Source organism: Rhinatrema bivittatum, chromosome 6, assembly GCF_901001135.1.
Source record: "Rhinatrema bivittatum chromosome 6, aRhiBiv1.1, whole genome shotgun sequence".
Lineage (NCBI taxonomy): Eukaryota > Metazoa > Chordata > Amphibia > Gymnophiona > Rhinatrematidae > Rhinatrema > Rhinatrema bivittatum.
In genome coordinates, this window is record NC_042620.1 from 183449592 (window position 1) to 183469218 (window position 19627).

At 45.8% G+C, this 19627-nt stretch overlaps 1 protein-coding gene across 5 annotated transcripts in view; it reads left to right on the forward strand.

The window, feature by feature from the left end:
- KIAA2012 (KIAA2012 ortholog) overlaps window positions 1–19627 on the forward strand; it is a 389440-nt gene that overhangs the window by 88245 nt on the left and 281568 nt on the right. For 4 of the 5 annotated variants that reach the window (XM_029606277.1, XM_029606281.1, XM_029606279.1 and 1 more), the window contains exons 4-5: window positions 747–914; window positions 4613–4809. In XM_029606277.1, coding sequence (XP_029462137.1) covers window positions 747–914; window positions 4613–4809 — 365 coding nt within the window. The remainder of the gene's footprint in view (window positions 1–746; window positions 915–4612; window positions 4810–19627) is intronic. The other variant, XM_029606282.1, reaches the window with a different exon arrangement.

Sequence of the window (19627 nt, forward strand, 5' to 3'; positions counted from 1 at the left end):
TTAGCACCTCAAAAACGTGCAGCCAAACCCCCTGAAAACTAATAGCACTCATCACATGCAAATGCATGTTGATAAGGCTTAGTCATACGGGATTCAGAAAGTAAAATGTGCTGCCAATCTGCACCTTTTATGCTCATAAATTATCGCCTGCCTAAGGGCAGGCGTTAATTTATGTGCATCCCAGAAAAGTAATCAGAAAAGAAGAAAATACTGCTTTTCTGTACACCCTCCGACTTAATATCCTAGCAATATTAAGTTGGAGGAACCAAAAATGTAAAAAATAAAAAAAATGTTTTTATTTTAAAAAAAATGTGCCATTCGGTCCAGTTAGGAGAACTGATGCTCAACTTTACCAGCGTCCGTTTTCCTAACTGATGGCTATCAGCTGGTTCAGAAAACCAATGCTCGTAGAATTGAGCGGCGGTTTCCTGAACCCGCTGACAGAGCTACCTCTCCTGGGCCAAGGAGGCACTAGGGGCGCATAATCGGCCCTAGCGCCTCCTTTTAGTGTGACCCCTCATTTAAATATAGGATTGCGTACCCAGGCAAGGTAACTGGTCACGCATTGGGAGAGTGGGCGCTCAACATGGAGCGCCCGTTCTCCCGCAGTCTTTACTGAATCGTCCTGATTGTGTGTTCAGGACTGAATTAGGATTTGGGATGTTATATCTCGATTCACATTGTTTGTTCATGGATGTATTACAATTTGGGAACAGTGTGTCTATGATTAACATTGTGTGTTTCAGGACACATTCAGGATTCAGTATTGTTCAAACACAATCCACCGAATAAGGGAGATCACAGCCAGAGACTGCAAGACCTGTCAGCTGTGCCATCACGATATCGCTTGCTGCCTGTCTTTGCCTCCCTTCATTACCCCAGCTGTCTTGAGCCAGCCAAGTATCTCAGAGCAGGTACATGAGCAATGATGTGGGCAGCGATGTGATGGCGATCTCTAATTTCCATAGAAATATATTGAATAATTAGGCAACTACAAAATCAGAACTCAATGATGGTTATCCATTCATCACTAGGATGTATTTGTAAGACACAAGGAGTTAATTTTTCCCCTGTTTTTCAGATTTATGTCTTAAGAATTACTTCAATAGAAAAAATGAATTTCCCATTTTTGGCTATTTTAAACAGCAAGTTGAATTTATGCAAATATAGGTTGGAAACACTGCTAGACTGCTAAAAGAACAGTTTGTGTAATAAATGGTGAGCACCTTTTATTATGACCACACATCCCTGCTTTTTAAAAATCTCCCTCCCTAGGTTCTGTCAGCTGGTCATGCTGCATTCATATCTTACGTGTCAGTCTTATGCCTGCAGAGGGGCTGAGAAGGATCAACACACCAGTGCCCAGATATACTTTAGAGTCATAAAGGTGGGGCTGACAAAGCAGGAGGTGCTTTGAGAAACTGCTCAGGAATGAAATATAAATCCGAATGAAAAAGGGGGGGAGCAGAACAATGTTTTGTATGTTTGTATTCACAATAAAAGAGAGAGCCTTTATTTGAATGCAAATAGGAACAATTATTAACACGGCATTCACAAAACCTTACTTTTAAAAGGCTCTTATTCTTAGCAATGGACCATTATATATCATGTTGGGTCTAATGGTGGCTCATCTAAGTGAAGTAATTTTTGTTTAAAAGAATAATTTTATATGATTGTACATCAAAGTGCAAATAGGATAGAAATAGGATAGAAATTCATGCCTATGGACCTTTACTAAGTAATGCTGCTGTTAGTAATTGTGTATTTGTTTGGCCAGTTGCATTATTCAGAAGCATGTTTTGTTTGTGATGCATCTTTAAATTGAGTGATTTGTAACAGCAATCTTGGAGCATTACCACAGAGTTATTTGAGAAGAGTGCCAATTAAATAACAGAATTTGACTTAGAAACTCAGATTATTTATTTTTATTTATTTAGATTTATATTTCGCTTTTCGCACTTTTTCAGCACTTCAAAGTGGATTACATTCAGTTACTGTAGGTATTTCCTTATCCCCAGAGGGCTTACAATCTAAGATTAAGTCTAATGGCATGTTTTGAGTTCTCTCTCAGGGGCCAAGGGAGATAAGGTTACTTGTCTAAAGTCACATAGAAAACCCAGAGCAGAGACAAGTCTTGAAATCATGTTTGAGACTGTTTCCCATTCTCTAACCACAGGTAAACTCTTCCCCCTAGAAAGGGTCCTCTTAAACTTGTGACAAGGACACCAATAATAGGAGGAATAAAAATAATTTAGAGAATGGGGAAGGTTACCCTTCAAATGCAGCCCCTCCCTTTGAGGGTGCTGGAATGGTTGTTCCCCTGGAAAGGTTTTTTAAGCAACTCTCTCCAGAGAGTGAGGAGTTTTCCTGTGTTGTCTTTTCAGGCACAATCCGAGGATTCAGGCACATCCTGCCTGGGGATCCTGATTAGGGTTGGGAGGGTACTCCTTCCAGTCCACTCGCTGGTTGGTTGGGATTACACTCTGGGTTGTTTTTCAGGTTTTGACAATTGTTCTTGGTAAGGAGCCTTGTGAGACCCTGGGTACCCCCTGGACTCCGGGTACAGGGAACCCTGTGTCTTGGACTGCCCAGGTTAGGGAAGACCTGCCCTTCCATACCCGCAACAAGGAAGGAGGAGGTGATGACCTGTTGCAAGAAGGAACTCCAGTGTTAAATTTTGTTGGAAGGGAAAAGGACTTGAGTTTGAGATCCAGGAGGAAGATTTTTGGCTGCCCCTTCCTACCTGGAGCAGGGAGAGCTTCCTGTTTCCAAGGAGTCCCTCCCATCTGGGATCCAGAAAGCGTCTGAAAGAACCAGAGAAGTAACTATTAGAAACAAAGAGAGACATTGTGGGGGCAGAGGATCTTGTTATTGCTGCCATTCTACAAACTGGATTTTCCCATGAGTAAAAACTTTTATTTGGACACTAACACAGTAATTCCAGAGTGGTATTTTTTTTTTTTTTTCGTGAGAGGCTGCACACATATTGAGAAAGAGGGGCACAATTCTCCAGAGGTAAAGAGGAAGGTTCATGCAAGCCATACTTAGGGCCCTGAAAGAGATCTTTGTCCCCTCCCCCCCCCTAGAAAAAGGATTCAGGACCTGGCAAAAAGAAATATTGCAAGAGCTAGCCTGAGGTACCAGCCCCAAAGAGACATACTTTTATGGCCCCACTGGAGCATAGCTTGCTCCCGAATCTGGGGTTTCTTAGATAATTGTGAATTGGATCATTAAAAGCCTCTTTTGTCAATCTGATTTGTTTTATTTTATGAAGAGAGGTTAAGGCTAAAGGGGATAGCCATTATTTCTATGTGTCAGGTTGCCAACCTGGAAATGTTAAAACACAACCCCTGTAGGTTCAGTTCAGCATTTATTTTCAAAATAACAACTAAACACTTGCAACCTGATACTGGAATGCTACTTAGCCACATAAGTCAGACTTATCTGGCTAAATTGCTGCCGCTGAATATCCAGCTTTGTTCAATGGCCACCACTTCATACTTATCTGATTACGTTAATTGGATAAGTTAGAACTGCCATGGAGCAGGTCTGACTTAGCCAGCTACAACTGATCCAGCTAAATAGTGCCAAATATGGGGATATTCAGCAGCATTCATGCTGCTGAATATCCCATGTAAGTTAGCCGGATAAGTGTTATCTGGCTAACTTACCTAAATGGATTGCTTTCAATATTTAGACCTTGGTTAAGTTCATGTCTAACAATAAGTGTAAGCTCCTTCTACTTTTGGAGTGCAGCAGGTTTATAATCCTTAATAGTTAGTTCAGCTCTTCAGCAGGAAGGTCCAGTTCAGATCAGAATCTACTTAGCCAGGTCTGGAGGTTCAGGTCCCAGCAGAAGAGGGAGAAATCTCAGCTCACAGTCCTCAACTTGCCAGAACAGCGTATTGTTTCCAACAAATTCCCTTTTGGATCCCTGAGGATCCATCTGGATCCTCAGGAGTGTGGCCATGAGTCTGGGCTTCAAATACTATATAACGCCCTCTGTGTTGCTCTGCTATTCTTCACATGGCCTGGCCTGGGCTTCAAGGGTGAAACTTCAGCCTCCTGAACCAGCATTCTGTGTGTTCAAAACCAGCCAGCGCTTTCTTTTTGCCCTGACACCTAACTCTTCGAAACACAATGAATTAGATTTAAGAAGTAGGCAAAAAATATCACTAAGGACCTCAACAGTTGCAAATATTTAGCCTATACTTTTGATTTTTGCAATTTTGAGATGTGTAGACACACAAAAAATTCCCTCCTTACCATGACTATGTATTAGAAAATCTTGTATTGCTCATTTTCTCTCTACTGGACATACACTACAAGATCCAGCATATTCTTAATAGCTGTTTAACACATTAATGTTAAAATCTCAACTTCTTGAATGCATAAATACTGTAAACCTTTTAACCTAACGCCATGTTTCTAACTCCTGGACCAATGTTTGTTTGGGTTTTTTGGTCCTTGTTCTGCGTAGTGCATTGGGAAAGGAATTGTAAAACATCCAGTGGGAATGTGGCATTAGATTGCCAAACCTGGTAGTAGAGCTTCACCAAAGTTTCACATCCATAATTTTGTGCTCCAGTACTGACACATCCTGTCTCTGCAGGTCGGTGCACTCCAACACAGGAGAAGCACACAAACAAAGATCTGGAAGGAGGCTGGGAAATCTACAATAGACACAGAAACCATGGATCTCCACAGCTTATCAGCGATTCAGCACAAGAGCTAAATCTAAATCTCATCTCTCAGCCTAAGAAGGAACCCACCTGGAATGTGAATGAAGCTTGTGTTGGTGTTTCAGAGGTAATCTTCTGAGGAAGAAACATTTTCAAAGAACACGCATACTGCATCTCAGGTCATGCGACATAACCCACATCACTAAGTCCGTTTTGTTCCACAGGCAGCTAGTTCCCAATTAACTTTATTCCAATCAGTACTCTTCCTCCAGCACTACAACGATGTGAACTTCCTCCCCAATCAATTTCTTTCTTGTTCTGTTCCTGTCTATCTTGACTAGACTGTATGCACTAAGGAGTAGGGGCTGTCTACTATGTTTCTCTATACAGCACTGTATACAAGCTCTCCAAATCCTGATAATAATATTCCAAGGACTGTTAGTATGAAGCAAAATAGTCTAAGGCAACTGAACTGCTCCAAAATATTGTTTGCATACATATTTTTTGTGCATAAAATATACATGTGTATGTTTATAAAATAGGTAGAGAAAGTATGTGCTTTCAATGCATTGCAAATATTTGCACATACTGAAACTTATGTGCATGCATTCAGAGCTGATCTACGTAGTATTTTATAAAACTATTGCACAGCCCACTGCAGTTTAGAAAATACTAGGATACATCTCTGCGCATCCACTTATACACACAAATTCCGTAATGCAAATAGGTTTGAAAGTTATCCTCTATGTATATACAGTGCTGGCATAAGGGGACCCCAATTCTGCCCATTACTAGTAGTGTCACCCTTAAATTAAATGGCCACGATGGTCTCAACAGACTATTGTACCTGTAAGTTAGTCAGTGGCCTTACCAGACCCTGACCCTATTGTAAGGTTAGCGTAAGTAGGTGTGTTAAGGAGGTGTGTTGCTCCCCAGTGTGAGGTGTTTTGAGTCTGAATAAAACTCTTACATCCAAGTGATGTAAAGGGAATCAGCCTTAGTTCCCCTAAGGGATGAAGGAGTCAGGAGTACCTCTTCTTGTGGAGGGTTTTCAGAAGAGGAGTATGTAGTCGGGTTCCATGAGTTGGAGTCTGAGTACTCATTTCTCTTTACAGAAGGGTGCCAGGGGCCTGTTCCCTCCTCAAGGAAGGTTCTTGGATAGAAGAAAAGCAGAATTAGTCCATTCTGAAGGGAATGAGTCTCAGAGTCCAGGAGAAGTGAAAGACTAGGGTGAACAAACTAGAAGAAGTCTTAGGAGTAAAGTGGAAGGAAGAAACTGCATTGGTTCCTGAAGAAATTATTGGAGAAGTGATTACAGAGAGGACTGGCCCACAGTGGTGGGTGTTTTTGAGAGAAAAGGAAACTACCCAAAAGAGGTGAGGTCTGGTGGAGTTCCTCTCTGACACAGGAGTTCAGCTAGAAGATCATCAGAGTGCAAGAAGCTGGCGAAAGAAAAAAAAGAGGATAGTCTGCCCTACAGAACAGGTACAGGGGAAAGACCCAGGGAAGTGAGGGTCCCTACCCCAGACAGCAGACCTCTCTACTGAAAAAGACTGAGTATTTTTTGTACTTTTTTGCACTTGTTTGTAGTATGGTGCATTATTCACTAGTGTACTAGTATCTTTGGACTTTGTGTTGCCTATTTTCAATGCCAGTAAAAGGACCTTTATTTTTTGAACAACAAATCCAGAGTCTGAGTGGTAATTTTGATGTTGACTGGACTGATGAATTGAAGAAAAAGAAACCCTAGAGGTTTTGAAAAGGAGCTCTTTTTCCCCTGTGAGAGAACCCCCAGGAGATCATGGGACCTGATCTGGTCCGTTACCCTCCGTATGAGCCCCTGTGCCCAAGTCTAGATTGGGGCAGGGCTGCACTGTACTCCAAATAAGGAGTTATAACCCAGGAAAAGGAACATGGGGGTCATTGTAAACAACATGTTGAAATCTTCAGCTCAGTGTGGGATGATAGTCAAAAAAAGCAAATAGAATGTTAATAATTATTTAGAAAGGACTAGAAAACAAAACTGGGTATATAATAATGCCTCAGTCTGTATTGTATAGCAACATCTTGAGTATTGTATGCAATTCTGGTCATCACACCTCAAAAAAGATATAGCAAAAATTATTATGGGAATGAAATGGCTCACTTATAAAGAAAGGCTAAACAGGTTAGGGCTCTTCAGCTTTGAGAAGAAACAACTTAGAAGGGATTATAAAATTATGTGTAATATAGAACAATTATCGGCATGGTTAAAAGGTGAGGTGAAAGAGACTATTTTAGCCAAAAAACATCATTCAAACATTTGAAGAAGGATCCATCTAAAGAAAATAGGAAAAAGCATAAGCATTCTCAAATTAAGTGTAAAACACTGATAAGAGGGCTAAGGCAGAATTTGAAATGTAGTTGGCCGTACAGGTAAAAGCTCATAATAAAAACTTTTAAAAATATATCTGAAGCAAGAAACCTGTGAGGGAGTCGGTTGGACCGTTAGATGACCGAGAGGTTAAAGGGGCACTTAGGGAAGATAAGGCCATTGCAGAAAGACTAAATGAATTCTTTGCTTCTGTGTTTACTAATGAAGATGTTGGGGAGATATCGGTTCCGGAGATGGTTTTCAAGCGTGATGAGCCAGATGAACTGAACCAAATCACTATGAACATGGAAGATGTAGTTTGCCAGATTGACAAATTAAAGAGTAGCAAATCACCTGGACCAGATGGTATGCATCCCAGGGTTCTGAAGGAACTCAAAAATGAAATTTCAGATCTATTAGTTAAAATGTGTAACCTATCTGTTATGAGCGCGGAGGCGCGGTCGTTTCTATAGCGGGTGTTGTGAGCCCTTGGGCCACGGCATGACCCAGGGAACAACTCCAAGACACACCGCGGGAGGTGAGCTGGTGCGAGTACAGGTAACAAGAGCAGGACAAGGCTGAGACAAGAACAGGGGTCCTAGGTCTGACCCTCTACTGGACCTGCATGCCCCAGGATGACCAACAACGAAATGTCGATTGATGAACAGTCCTCCGACCATTCCAAGCGCTTTCGGACCTGCCGCTGGGTATAGCAATAGGCGGCAGGCTGGTTAGAGGACAAGGGCAGATGAAGTCCTTAGAACACAGAAGACTTTGAACTAGGGCTGGAGCAAAGACATCACAGACGAGGGCTGGAGCAAAGACATCATAGATGAGGGCTGAAGTGAGACACTGTAGACGAGGGCTGAAGCAAAGGTCAAGAACTGGTTCGAGACTTGACGCAGCGTGCCCTACATAGTCCACCCGTGGGACTGGTCGTGGACCATGCTGGGCTCGATGCGGACTCCAGGAGGAATAGTGGGCTGACCAGGACATGACGAAGGTCCTGAAGAGGCCTGCCCTGGGACGTGCCCTACACAGACCCCGCGGGACTGGTCACTGACCACGCCAGACTCAGAGCAGGTTCAAACAGAAACTTAACATGGACGGACGCAGGTTTGCAATAGGCTCTGAAGACTAGGACAAGACTGAAGCAGGATTCGATTCTCAAGGATTAAAAACAACGGACTGAAGCAGGAAGTCTTGCAGAGGGTTGCGCTGCGGAGATGAGGATGGCCTTGTACCATGAGGCGCCCTCACAGCCCACCCGTGGGACTGGTCACGGACCAAGACAGCAGTATGCCAGGAAGGTGGACATCTGGGAACCAAGGCATGGAGGCAGAGTCAAAGGCGAGGACATCAGGAACATCGAGAGAACAGAAGACCAGAACATCAGGCACCAGGAACACGAAGACATCTGACGATAGGGACAGAAGACATCAGGAACATGAAGACAACTGAAGACCTGGACGAAGGACATTTGGAACATGGAAGACGACTGAAGACCTGGACGAAGGACATCTGGAACATGGAGACGAAGCCGTCAAAGCAGAAGAAGACCACGGAGGACCTGGACCGGTCAGAAGATACAGACGACTGTGGAACCCGATCCGAAGTCCAGGAACAACTGAAGAAAGGGCCCTCTTATAGGGCTGAAGCAGGAAGTTGTCATCAAGTGGAGCCCTAGGCACATCCGGCCGCGGGCCCTTTAAATACAGTGAAGAGGTGTGCACCGGCACCTAAGGAAGGCTGAAGCAGAGAACACAGGACCATGGACAGTGGCACCCGGCCACGCAGAGAGCAGGAAGGAGCAGGCAAGCTTCAGGACGGCCTTTTGCCATCTGACGGGGCCGAAGATGACGGGAGTCGGTGGGCGTCGGGCCGAGGCGGCTGCTCGGTGGGGCCGGCCCTGCCGAGCAGGGCAGGAGCTGCTGCGACCTCCGGGCTGCAGGGGATGGCGGCAGCAGCGGCCTGCCGCGAACTGAGCCAGTAAGTGGGGAGTCTGCCCGCAGCATGCGGGCAGATTCACAACACTATCATTAAAATCATCCATTGTACCTTAAGACTGGAGAGTGGCCAATGTAACCCCAATATTTAAAAAGGGCTCCAGGGGCAATCCAGGAAACTATAAACCAGTGAGCCTGACTTCAGTGCCGGGAAAAGTAGTGGAAACTATTCTAAAGATCAAAATAACAGAGCATATAGAAAGACATGGTTTAATGGAACACAGTTAACAGGGATTTACCCAAGGAAAGTCTTGCCTCACAAATCTGCTTCATTTTTTTGAAGGGGTTAATAAAGCTGTGAATAAAGGTGAACCAGTAGATGTAGTGTACTTGGATTTCAGAAGACGTTTGACAAAGTTCTTCATGAGAGGCTTCTAAGAAAACTAAAAAGTCAAGGGTCAGGAGACAATGTCCTTTTGTGGATTACAAACTGGTTAAAAGACAGGAAACAGAGAGTAGGATTAAATGGTCAATTTTCTCAGTGGAAAAGGGTAAACAGTGGAGTGCCTCAGGGATCTGCACTTGGACCGGTGCTTTTCGATATATTAATAAGTGATCTGGAAAGGAATATAGTGAGTGAGGTTATCAAATTTGCAGATGATACAAAATTATTCAGAGTAGTTAAATCACAGCAAATTGTGATAAATTGCAGGAGGACCTTGCGAGACTGGAAGATTGGGCATTCAAATGGCAGATGAAATTTAATGTGGACAAGTGCAAGGTGTTGCATATAGGGAAGAATAACTCATTGTTGTGCCCATCGGTCGCAGACAGCTGCAACCTTTGCTGCTCACCTCTTTTCTGCCGACAGCTCCTAGTCTGGGGAGGATGGCCGCCTCTGCTTCCGCACTCCGACACTCGTGGCGTTCCCGGGACAGCATGGGCGCTCCCAGCAGCCATCTTGCATCCGGGGTAATCTAGGGCATGCGCGCGTGCGCCTGCCCCCTTCTTGTACACGTCATGGTGGGAACCTTAGGGGCATCCCCACCGCATGACGTCATCAGCTCACCATACTTAAGCTCAGCTGACTTTTCATTCAGTGAGTTAGCAAGGATTCCTGTCCTGCTTATTCCGACATACTGGGGCTTCACTTTGCTGTTCCTGTCTGGGTAACCTCGGTACCTGCTCCTCGGGGGCCTTGCCGTACCCAGGGCTATCTGCTCCTCGAAGAGCCACTCTAACTTTCTCACTTCTCTTCCAGTGAGCCTAGCACCGCTTCTTGGATGACCTCTCTCTGCTCATGTTCCAGGTCTCCTCGGTGTCCACTCCTCAACCTCAGTGCCGTGTGAGTACAGAGCCTGCTCTTCACATTCCTCTACCTTCGCTGATTGGATTCTTGGGTTATCCCGCTCTGTGGACCACTACCGGATCCGTACCATTTGTGCAACCTTCATCATCGGCTTCCAGCTTACTCCGCTCTGTGGACCACTACCGGAGGTCACCTGCACAAGCTCTGCCAAGAGAAGGTATTTCCCGGGTTACCCCACCCTGCGGGCTGCTACCAGATCCATACTGCCTTGTCTACTTTCCAGCCTAAGCCTCCAGCCTAACCTGCTCTGCGGACCACTACCGGAGATAATCTTCACAAGCTACAGCAAGAGGAAGTACTTCTCGGACTACCCCACACTGCGGATCACTACCGGAAGACCAGCTAGCAGGCCTATACTTGGACTGAGTACCTTAACCCACTCCTCGGGTTCTCATTACAGTATAATAAAGCTATTTACCTCTGTTATCCATCACTGCTGAGACCCCGCCTGTCGTGGTGAGTCCCCACAGGGCTCCTCCCTGTGGGTGGAGTCAGCTCTTGCCACGACCCAAGGGCCTACTACCTAGTTCCAGACACACTGAACATAACAGATTGCTAACTCTATGGACCCGGCTTAGCTTTCAGCCTTGCAGGCATCCTTGGCCTGGCCCAATGGATTACAGAACAACAAAGGATTCTTGACACTTTAGCTACTGCCTTTAATCAGCAGTTCCTCTGCCAGCCCCTACACGTTTCTCAGGAGACTCCCTGTTATGTAGGGGCTTTCTAAATCAGTGCTGAATGCACTTCTCCTTACAACCGGTGTATTTCCCTACTGCTGCTACCAAGACTACATACATTTTATCCTTGTTGGATGGAAAAGACCTGGCTTGGGCTTCACCTCTTTGGGAACGCAATGATCCAATTCTTAATTACATGCCTAGGTTTCTGGTTCTTTTCAGGTCAGTATTTGATGACCCTCGATCACCAGTCCATTGCTGGTTCCGCTCTCCTGAACCTTCAACAAGGTACCAAACCACTCCCGGACTACATGATTGAATTCAAAACACTGTCTTCCGAACTTCTATGGGACTCAGGCTGTTTGAAAGCTATATTTCTATGAGGACTCAAGTCCCATATAAAAGATGAACTTGCTGCCCAGGAGTTACTCGACACTTTAAGCTCTCTTATGGACCTTGCTGGGCATATTAATCACCGTATACGAGAACGCTCGGTTGATGTAAAACCTCTTAAGAAGCATGTATCGGGAGGATCCCATTCTCGACTCCCACCACCAGCACCGGTCCAGTCTTTACCTAATCCGGAGGAGGAAGATGAACCTATGCAGTTAGGCCATAGTCACTTGACCGCCAAGGAGAGACGCTATCGTAAAAAGAAGGGCCTCTGTATGTACTAAGCATTTCTATCTCACTTATCATCCTATAGTTATTATAAAACTATGTACCGTAACTTACAGGCACCTGTCTAGTTATAATAAACGCATTTAGCAACATTAATTTATGTGCCTCATTGTTAACCGTTGTGACAGCTACTAGCTTAATGACGGTATAGAAAAGAGTTTAAATAAAAATAAATAAATACTGCGGGAAGACGGGCCATGCAGTCCAGACTTGTCCTATCTGTCCAGGAAACACGCAGACCTAGGATCTGCTGGAGGACTCTTCCTAGGTCTGACTGCCCCTTCTCCTCTACTAACCCTTCCTGTCTCCATCATCTCTGGACCTCTTGAATTTGCCACTCAAGCACTGGTTGACTCAGGTGCAGGTGGGAATTTTATTCTGAAAAAATTAGTAGAACACCTATGACTTCCCACTGAGCCAGTGTCCACACCGCTGCTCCTCACGTCCATACCCGGCGAGCCATTGCCAGGAGAGGTTTCACTTATTACTCAACCTATTTTCCTACGAACAGGATCCCTATACACAGAGACCATTACATTCTTGGTTCTTGAAAAGGTCATCCATCCCATAGTGCTTGGCATACCATGGCTACAAGACCACTCTCCCTAGTTCAACTGGTTTTCTATGGAGTTATCACAATGGGACCTGATTGTCATGACAGATGTCTAAAAAAAATAACTCCACTGCCATGTATGGTTACTACTTCTACGCCTCCTGGTCTACTACCCCAGTACGCCGCATTTCAGGACGTATTTTCAAAGCAAGCTGCAGACGTGCTTCCACCGCATAGACCATTCGACTGTGCAATCAACCTAAAACCTGATTCAGAGCCTCCCAGAGGAAGAATTTACCACTCTCCTTATCTGAGACTGAGGTCATGTCGCTCTATATCCAAGAAAATCTGCAGAAAGGATTTATTAGACCTTCTAAGTCTCCGGCAGGAGCCGGATTCCTTTTTGTTGGCAAGAAGGATGGATCCCTTTGCCCTTGCATTGATTATAGAGGTCTGAATGAGATCACCATCAAAGACCGGTACCCTTTGCCGCTAATTTCAGAACTGTTCGATCGGCTCCAGGGGACAAAGATTTTTACGAAATTGGTTCTGAAGGGCGCCTAGAATCTCATTCGTATCCATCAAGGGAACGAATGGAAAATGGCCTTCAATACCCACGATGGCCTCTTTGAATATTTGGTTATGCTTTTTGGCCTGTGCAACGCCCCAGCCGTATTTCAAAATATGATGAATGACATCTTGCGAGACCTGCTATACCAGTGTGTGGTTGTATACCTGACAATATCCTTATCTTCTCCCGTGATGTGCAAAACCCATCAAGCAGATGTCATCACTGTCTTACAGAGTCTCTGGAATAATCGTCTATATGCCAAGTTTGAGAAGTGTGCTTTCCACCAAGAGTCTGTTCCTTTCCTTGGCTACATCGTGTCCAGTAAGGGTTTTCAGATGGATCCCCAGAAGACAAAAAGCATACAAGACTGGCCTCAACCCAACAATATTAAGGCTTTACGCCGCTTCCGTGGTTTTACAAATTATTATCGCACTTTTATCAAGGGCTATTCCACCTTGACCGCACCACTCACCGCGATGACTAAAAAAGGGGCTAACCCTTCACAATGGTCTCCAGAGGCCACCTCTGCATTTCAAGTGCTCAAGGAAGCATTCCTCAAGGAACCCTGCTTATGCCACCCTGATCCTCATCGCCCATTCATTGTTGAGGTCGATGCCTCTGATGTCGGCGTGGGGGCCATGCTTAGTCAGCACAGTGATACACATGTTCTACACCCCTGCTCATTCTTCTCTAGGCGCTTCTCGCCAGCAGAGAGAAATTATGGCATTGGCGATATGGAATTGCTAGCTATCAAGCTTGTGTTCGAAGAATGGCGCCCCTGGTTAGAAAGAGCTCAACACCAGATAACCGTGTTCACCGATCACAAGAACTTGGAATATCTCTGTCATGCTCAGAGACTTAATCACCGCCAAGCTCGATGATCACTATTCTTCAACCGGTTCAATTTCCTGCTTAAATATCGTCCTGCAGACAAGAATGTCCGGGCTGATGCTCTCTTATGCTCTTTTACTCCTGAAGATGTGCCAGACGAACCACATCCATCATTGACCCCGAGAAGATAGTGCTGGCTGCTATCGATTCAGTTCCACAGGCAAAACAGTGGTGCCTCAGACACTAAGGAAAAAGCTACTGAATTGGGCCCACGATTCTAAGTTAGCAGACCATCCAGGACAAGCCCATACTCCTGTTACCCTACAGCAATATTATTGATGGCCGTCTATGAAGAAGGATGTCCAAGCATACATGGAGTCCTGCGCTACCTGCGCTAGGCAAAAACCTCCTGCCGGCTGTCCTTGGGGCCTTCTCCAACTGTTGCCCATTCCTGACGAACCATGAACACACATTGCGACCGACTTCGTTGTCGATTTGCCACCAACCAATGGGAACAATACAATATGGTCACCGTGGACTGCTTCTCAAAAATGGTGCACTTTGTGGCTTTACCTGGCCTGCCATCTGCCCCAGAACTGCCAAACTATTTGTGTGGCATATTTTTCGACTACATGGGATGCCCAAACATATCATGTCAGACAGAGGTGTTCAGTTCACTGCCAAGTTCTGGAGGGCGCTGTGTCGTAAGTTTGACATTGCATTAGATTTGACTTCTGCCTATCACCCCCAATCTAATGGACAAACAGAGAGAATGAACAGAACCCTCAAACAGTTCATCCATGCCTATGTCAACTCTAGGCAGAGTGATTGGGCAGAGATGCTACCCTGGGCTGAATTTGCCTTAAATTCGCATCCGGTGTCTGCCACTGGATCTACCCCATTTCAGATCGTTTATGGCAGTCAACCACTTCCACCACTTCCCATACCATTGTCTGCCCAAGCGACTGCTGAAGAGATTCATCAACTTTGGACTCAAACCAAGGAGCTTCTATACAAAGCTGGACAACGGGCCAAGAGATTCTATGATGCTCACCATCAAGCAACTTCCCAGTTTAAGCCAGGAGATAAGGTCTGGCTCAGAACCAAATACATTCGGCTCAAGCTGCCTTTGGTTCGATTTGCTCCACGGTACATTGGTCCATTCACTGTCCTTTGCCGCCTGGGACCCTTAACTTACAGCTTGAAGTTGCCACCCTCGAAGAAAATACACAATGCTTTCCACGTTTCACTCCTGAAACCACTCATCCTCTCAGAGTTCTCTCATAAGACTCCGGAACCTCAACAAGTTGATGCTGAAGAGAACATCGCATACAAAGTAGATGACATCTTGGATGTGCGCAAAAGAGGAAAGCATTGGGAATATCTCATTTCCTGGGAGGGATACGGACCAGAGGAGAACAGCTGGGAGCCTGCTGCCAATATCTTGGCCAAAAATATGCTACATCAGTTCCACCTCACTCATCCTAAGAAACCGAAACCCCCAGGGAGGGACCCTAAGAAGGGGGGTACTTTTGCGCCCGTTGGTCGCAGATGGCTGTGACCTTTGCTGCTCACCTCTTTTCTGCCAACAGCTCCTAGTCTGGGGAGGATGGCCACCTCTGCTTCCGCACTCCTACCCTCGTGGCGTTCCTGGGACAGCATGGGCGCTCCCGGCAGCCATGTTGTATCCGGGGTAACCTAGGGCACGCGAGCATGCATGCCTGCCCCCTTCTTGTACACATCATGGCAAGAACCTCGGGGGCATCCCCACCGCCTGACATCATCTGCTCACCATACTTAAGTTCAGCTAACTTTTCATTCAATGAGTTAGCAAGGATTCCTGCCCTGCTTATTCCACCATACTGGGACTTTGCTTCGCTGTTCCTGTCTGGGTAACCTCAGTACCCGTTCCTCGGGGGGCTTGCCATACCCAGGGCTATCCACTCCTCGGAGAACCACTCTTTCTCACGTTTCTTCCAGTGAGCCTAGCACCGCTTCTCGGATGATCTCTCTCTGCTCATGTTCTAGGTCTCCTCGGTGTCCACTCCTCAACCTGCTACTTCAGTGCTGTGTGAGTACAGAGCCTGCTCTTCAAATTCCTCTACCTTCGCTGATTGGATTCTCAGGTTACCCCGCTCTGCGGACCTCTACCGGATCCGTACCATTTGTACAACCTTCATCATCGGCTTTCGGCTTATTCCGTGCTGCGGTCCACTACCGGAGGTCACCTGCACAAGCTCTGCCAAGAGAAGGTATTTCCCAGGTTACCCCGTGCTGTGGGCTGCTACCGGATCCATACTTCCTTGTGTACCTTACAGCCTCACCCTCCGGCCTACCCCGCTCTGCAGACCACTACGAGAGGTAATCTACACAAGCTACAGCAAGAGGAAGTACTTCTCAGACTACCCCACACTGCGGATCACTACCGGAAGACCAGCTAGCAGGCCTATACTTGGACTGAGTACCTTAACCTGCTCCTTGGGTTATCATTACAGTATATTAAAGCTATTTGCCTCTGTTGTCCATCACTGCTGAGACCCCGCCTGTCGTGGTGAGTCCCCACAGGGCTCCTCCCTGTGGGTGGAGTCAGCTCTTCCCACACCCAAGGGCCCACTACCTAGTTCTAGACACACCGAACATAACACCCATGCAGATGTTATACAATGTTAGGTTCCATATTAGGAGCTACCACCCAGGAAAAAGATCTAGACATCATAGTGCCTATTCGGCTCAGTATGCTGAGGCAGTCAAAAAAGCAAAGAGAATGTTGGGAATTATTAGGAATTATTAGGAAGGGACCGGTGAATAAAACGGAAAATGTCACAATGCCTCTGTATCGCTCCATGGTGAGACTGCACCTTGAGTACTGTGTACAATTCTGGTCGCCGCATCTCAAAAAAGATATAGTTGCGATAGAGAAGGTACAGAGAAGGGCAACCAAAATGATAAAGGGGATGGAATAGCTCCCCTATGAGGAAGGCCAAAGAGGTTAGGGATGTTCAGCTTAGAGAAAAGACGCCTGAGGGGGTATTAGCACCGTCGGCCGTGGCACACCACGACCAGGACCGGGTGTCATGGCCGCCGGTTGCAGTGGGCCGAAATCAGGGTCGGGTCGGCGGTCGTGGCACAAATAACTCACTCGAGGTGCCGGATGTTGTTTGGGGCTTCTGTGACTGCAAGCAGTCCCTTAGTTGTGTTTACGGCGGCTTCCGCGGCCAGGCTCGGCTGCTTGGTTCCTCGGTCGGATCAGGCTCCTCCCCTCTGTCTCTCTAGAGCCGCGCGTGCGGCTGAGCTGAATTCTTAAAGGAGCTATGACAGGAAATAGTCATGGCTCCTCCTGAGACTCCTCCCCTGACATCCTGTACTTAAGGCAAGGTCTGACTCTCAGACCTTGGTTCTTCATCCTGCTTCCCTGCTCTGTGGATTGACTCTTGGCTTCTGACCTCTGGAGCGGCGTGCATGTTTCTCTGGCTTGATCCTGGTACTGCTTGCAACCCTTCTCCTGATTTCTCCTGGACTGGCTTCGGACCCTTCTCCTGCTTTGATCTTGGACTGGGCTTCGACCTCTCTTGTGTACCAAACCCTCGGACCGGCTTTGGACTACTCTGTGACTCCATCCTCTGACCACTACGACCTGCTGGAGGCGCCAGCCATCTGGAACCCACGACCCGCAGGAGGCTCCTGCATCCAGACCTTTCTTCAGTCTTCAAGAGTCTCCTAAGTCACAGCGGCCGGATCCCTACGGGCTTCTCCTGGGGGGATCTCGAGCTTCCAGGATGAAGCCTTTGTGCAACAACTACAGCTTGCGGCCTTGCCCTTCGACGGTAGAGACCTAAAGGGATTGCTTTCCTTCTAGGTAGCACTGACTCTACCTCGGAATAGGGGTCCACCTTCTGATTCATAACAGGGGGTATATGATAGAGGTCTTTAAAATCATAAAAGGTCTAGAACAGGTAGATTTGAATCAGTTATTTACTCTTTCGGATAATAGAAGAACTAGGAGGCAGTCCATGAAGTTAGCAAGTAGCACATTTAAAACTAATCAGAGAAAATTATTTTTCACTCAAAGTACAATTAAGCTCTGGAATTAGTTGCCAGAGGATATGGTTAGTGCAGATAGTGTAGCTGGGTTTAGGAAAGGTTTGGATAAGTTCTTGGAGGAAAAGTCCATTAATTGCTATTAATCAAGTTGATTTAGGGAATAACCTCTGCTATTACTGGCATCAGTAGCATGGGATCTACTTAGTGTTTGGGTATTTACCAGGTACTTGTAACCTGGATTGGCCACTGTTGGAAACAGGATGCTGGGCTTGATAGAACCTCTGTCTGACCCAGTATGGCAATTTCTTATATTCTTAGGTTAATTTGGAAACATTTATTTATGCTATAAAATAGTACTAGGACTTGGGGACCCTGTATGAAACTAACAGGCAGCAGATTTTAAAAACTTTAAGAAAATATTTTTTTAGTCAACTTGTTCTCAGAAAATGTGGTTAAGGCTACTAGGTATGGACAAGTTTTTTGGAGGACAGGTCCATAAATATTTATTATCTAGACTGACTGGAGTGGTTTCTCTACCTTGAAATACTTAGGGACAGCAATATGAAACAGACTTGATTTGGCAGAGCCTTACAGCCTAGACTGGCCACTGCCTGAGACAGGATGCTGGGCTTGATGGACCTTTGCTCTGACCCAGCATGAGATTTCTTATGTTTTCCTAGTATCTGGCAAGCCGATGCAATAAAGTGCACTCAGCCTAGCGTACAGGTTATACCGTGGTTGGACGCGCGTTTTGGATGTGCTAGACTAACATCCGATGTAATAAAGGGGATTACCGTGTCCAAATAAACGAGTAGCTAATAGCACTCATCACATGTAAATGCCATGTAAATGAGGCTATTCTTTATTACCCCCGATGCAAAAAATGCCAGCCACAGAGCTGGTGTAAAGTCATACCGCGCATCAAGGGCTCAACCAAAAAAACAGAAAATACTGCTTTTCTGTAATTCCTCTTTAGTATCAACACAATACTAAGATCTACTTCTTATGATTACTAAAAGTTACTAAAAAAAAATGAAAGACTTGATGAAAAAAAAACTTTTGAGGGTGCACAATATACATTCTCCAGGCCATGAGACAGGATGCTCTGACCCATTGGGCATCAAAATGGCAGATGAAATTTAATGTGAGCAAGTGCAAGGTGATGCATATAGGAAAAAATAACCCATGCTATAGTTACACAATGTTAGGTTCCATATTAGGTGCTACTACCCAATGAAGAGTGGGTGACTCGCCAGAATGATTGCTACTGCCTGGAGTCAATACCCTTATTAAATAAACATACACATGCTTACTGTGACTCCAACATCGCTCTAAGCTTCAACAGCAAGAGGAAATGTGGAAAAAGGATTCACACTCACAAAGAGGGGAGTAGCTGGCTTGTTACGGCGGTTACTACCCCAAATCAAATAAGCCTGATACTTCACTTTCAATGCATATACAGCATAGTTCTCTGATTCAACGGCAGGGGAGAAGAAAAACTGATACTTCACACATCCAGCAGAGCTCTCTGCTTCAACGGCAGGGGAGAAGAAAAGAGGGTTCGCACTCACAAAGCGGGGAGTAGCTGGCTTGTTACGGCGGTTACTACCCCAAACCAAATGTGCCTGATACTTCACTTTCGATGCACAGCCAGCATGGCTCTCTGCTTCAACAGCATGGGAGAAGACTGATACTTCACGCATATCCAGCATAGCTCCCTGCTTCAACGGCAGGGGAGAAGAAAAACAACCAATAAGGGCTGTATAACATAGTCTGGGTAAAACAAATAAGCATGGGTGTAGCTTGCTTATTGCGGCGGCTACTACCCCTAACTAATCAAGCTAGATATTTCACTTGGATGCAGCTCCATCACTGCTCTCTACATTAAAGTGGAAGGGTGGAAGGGAAATAGAACCAAGA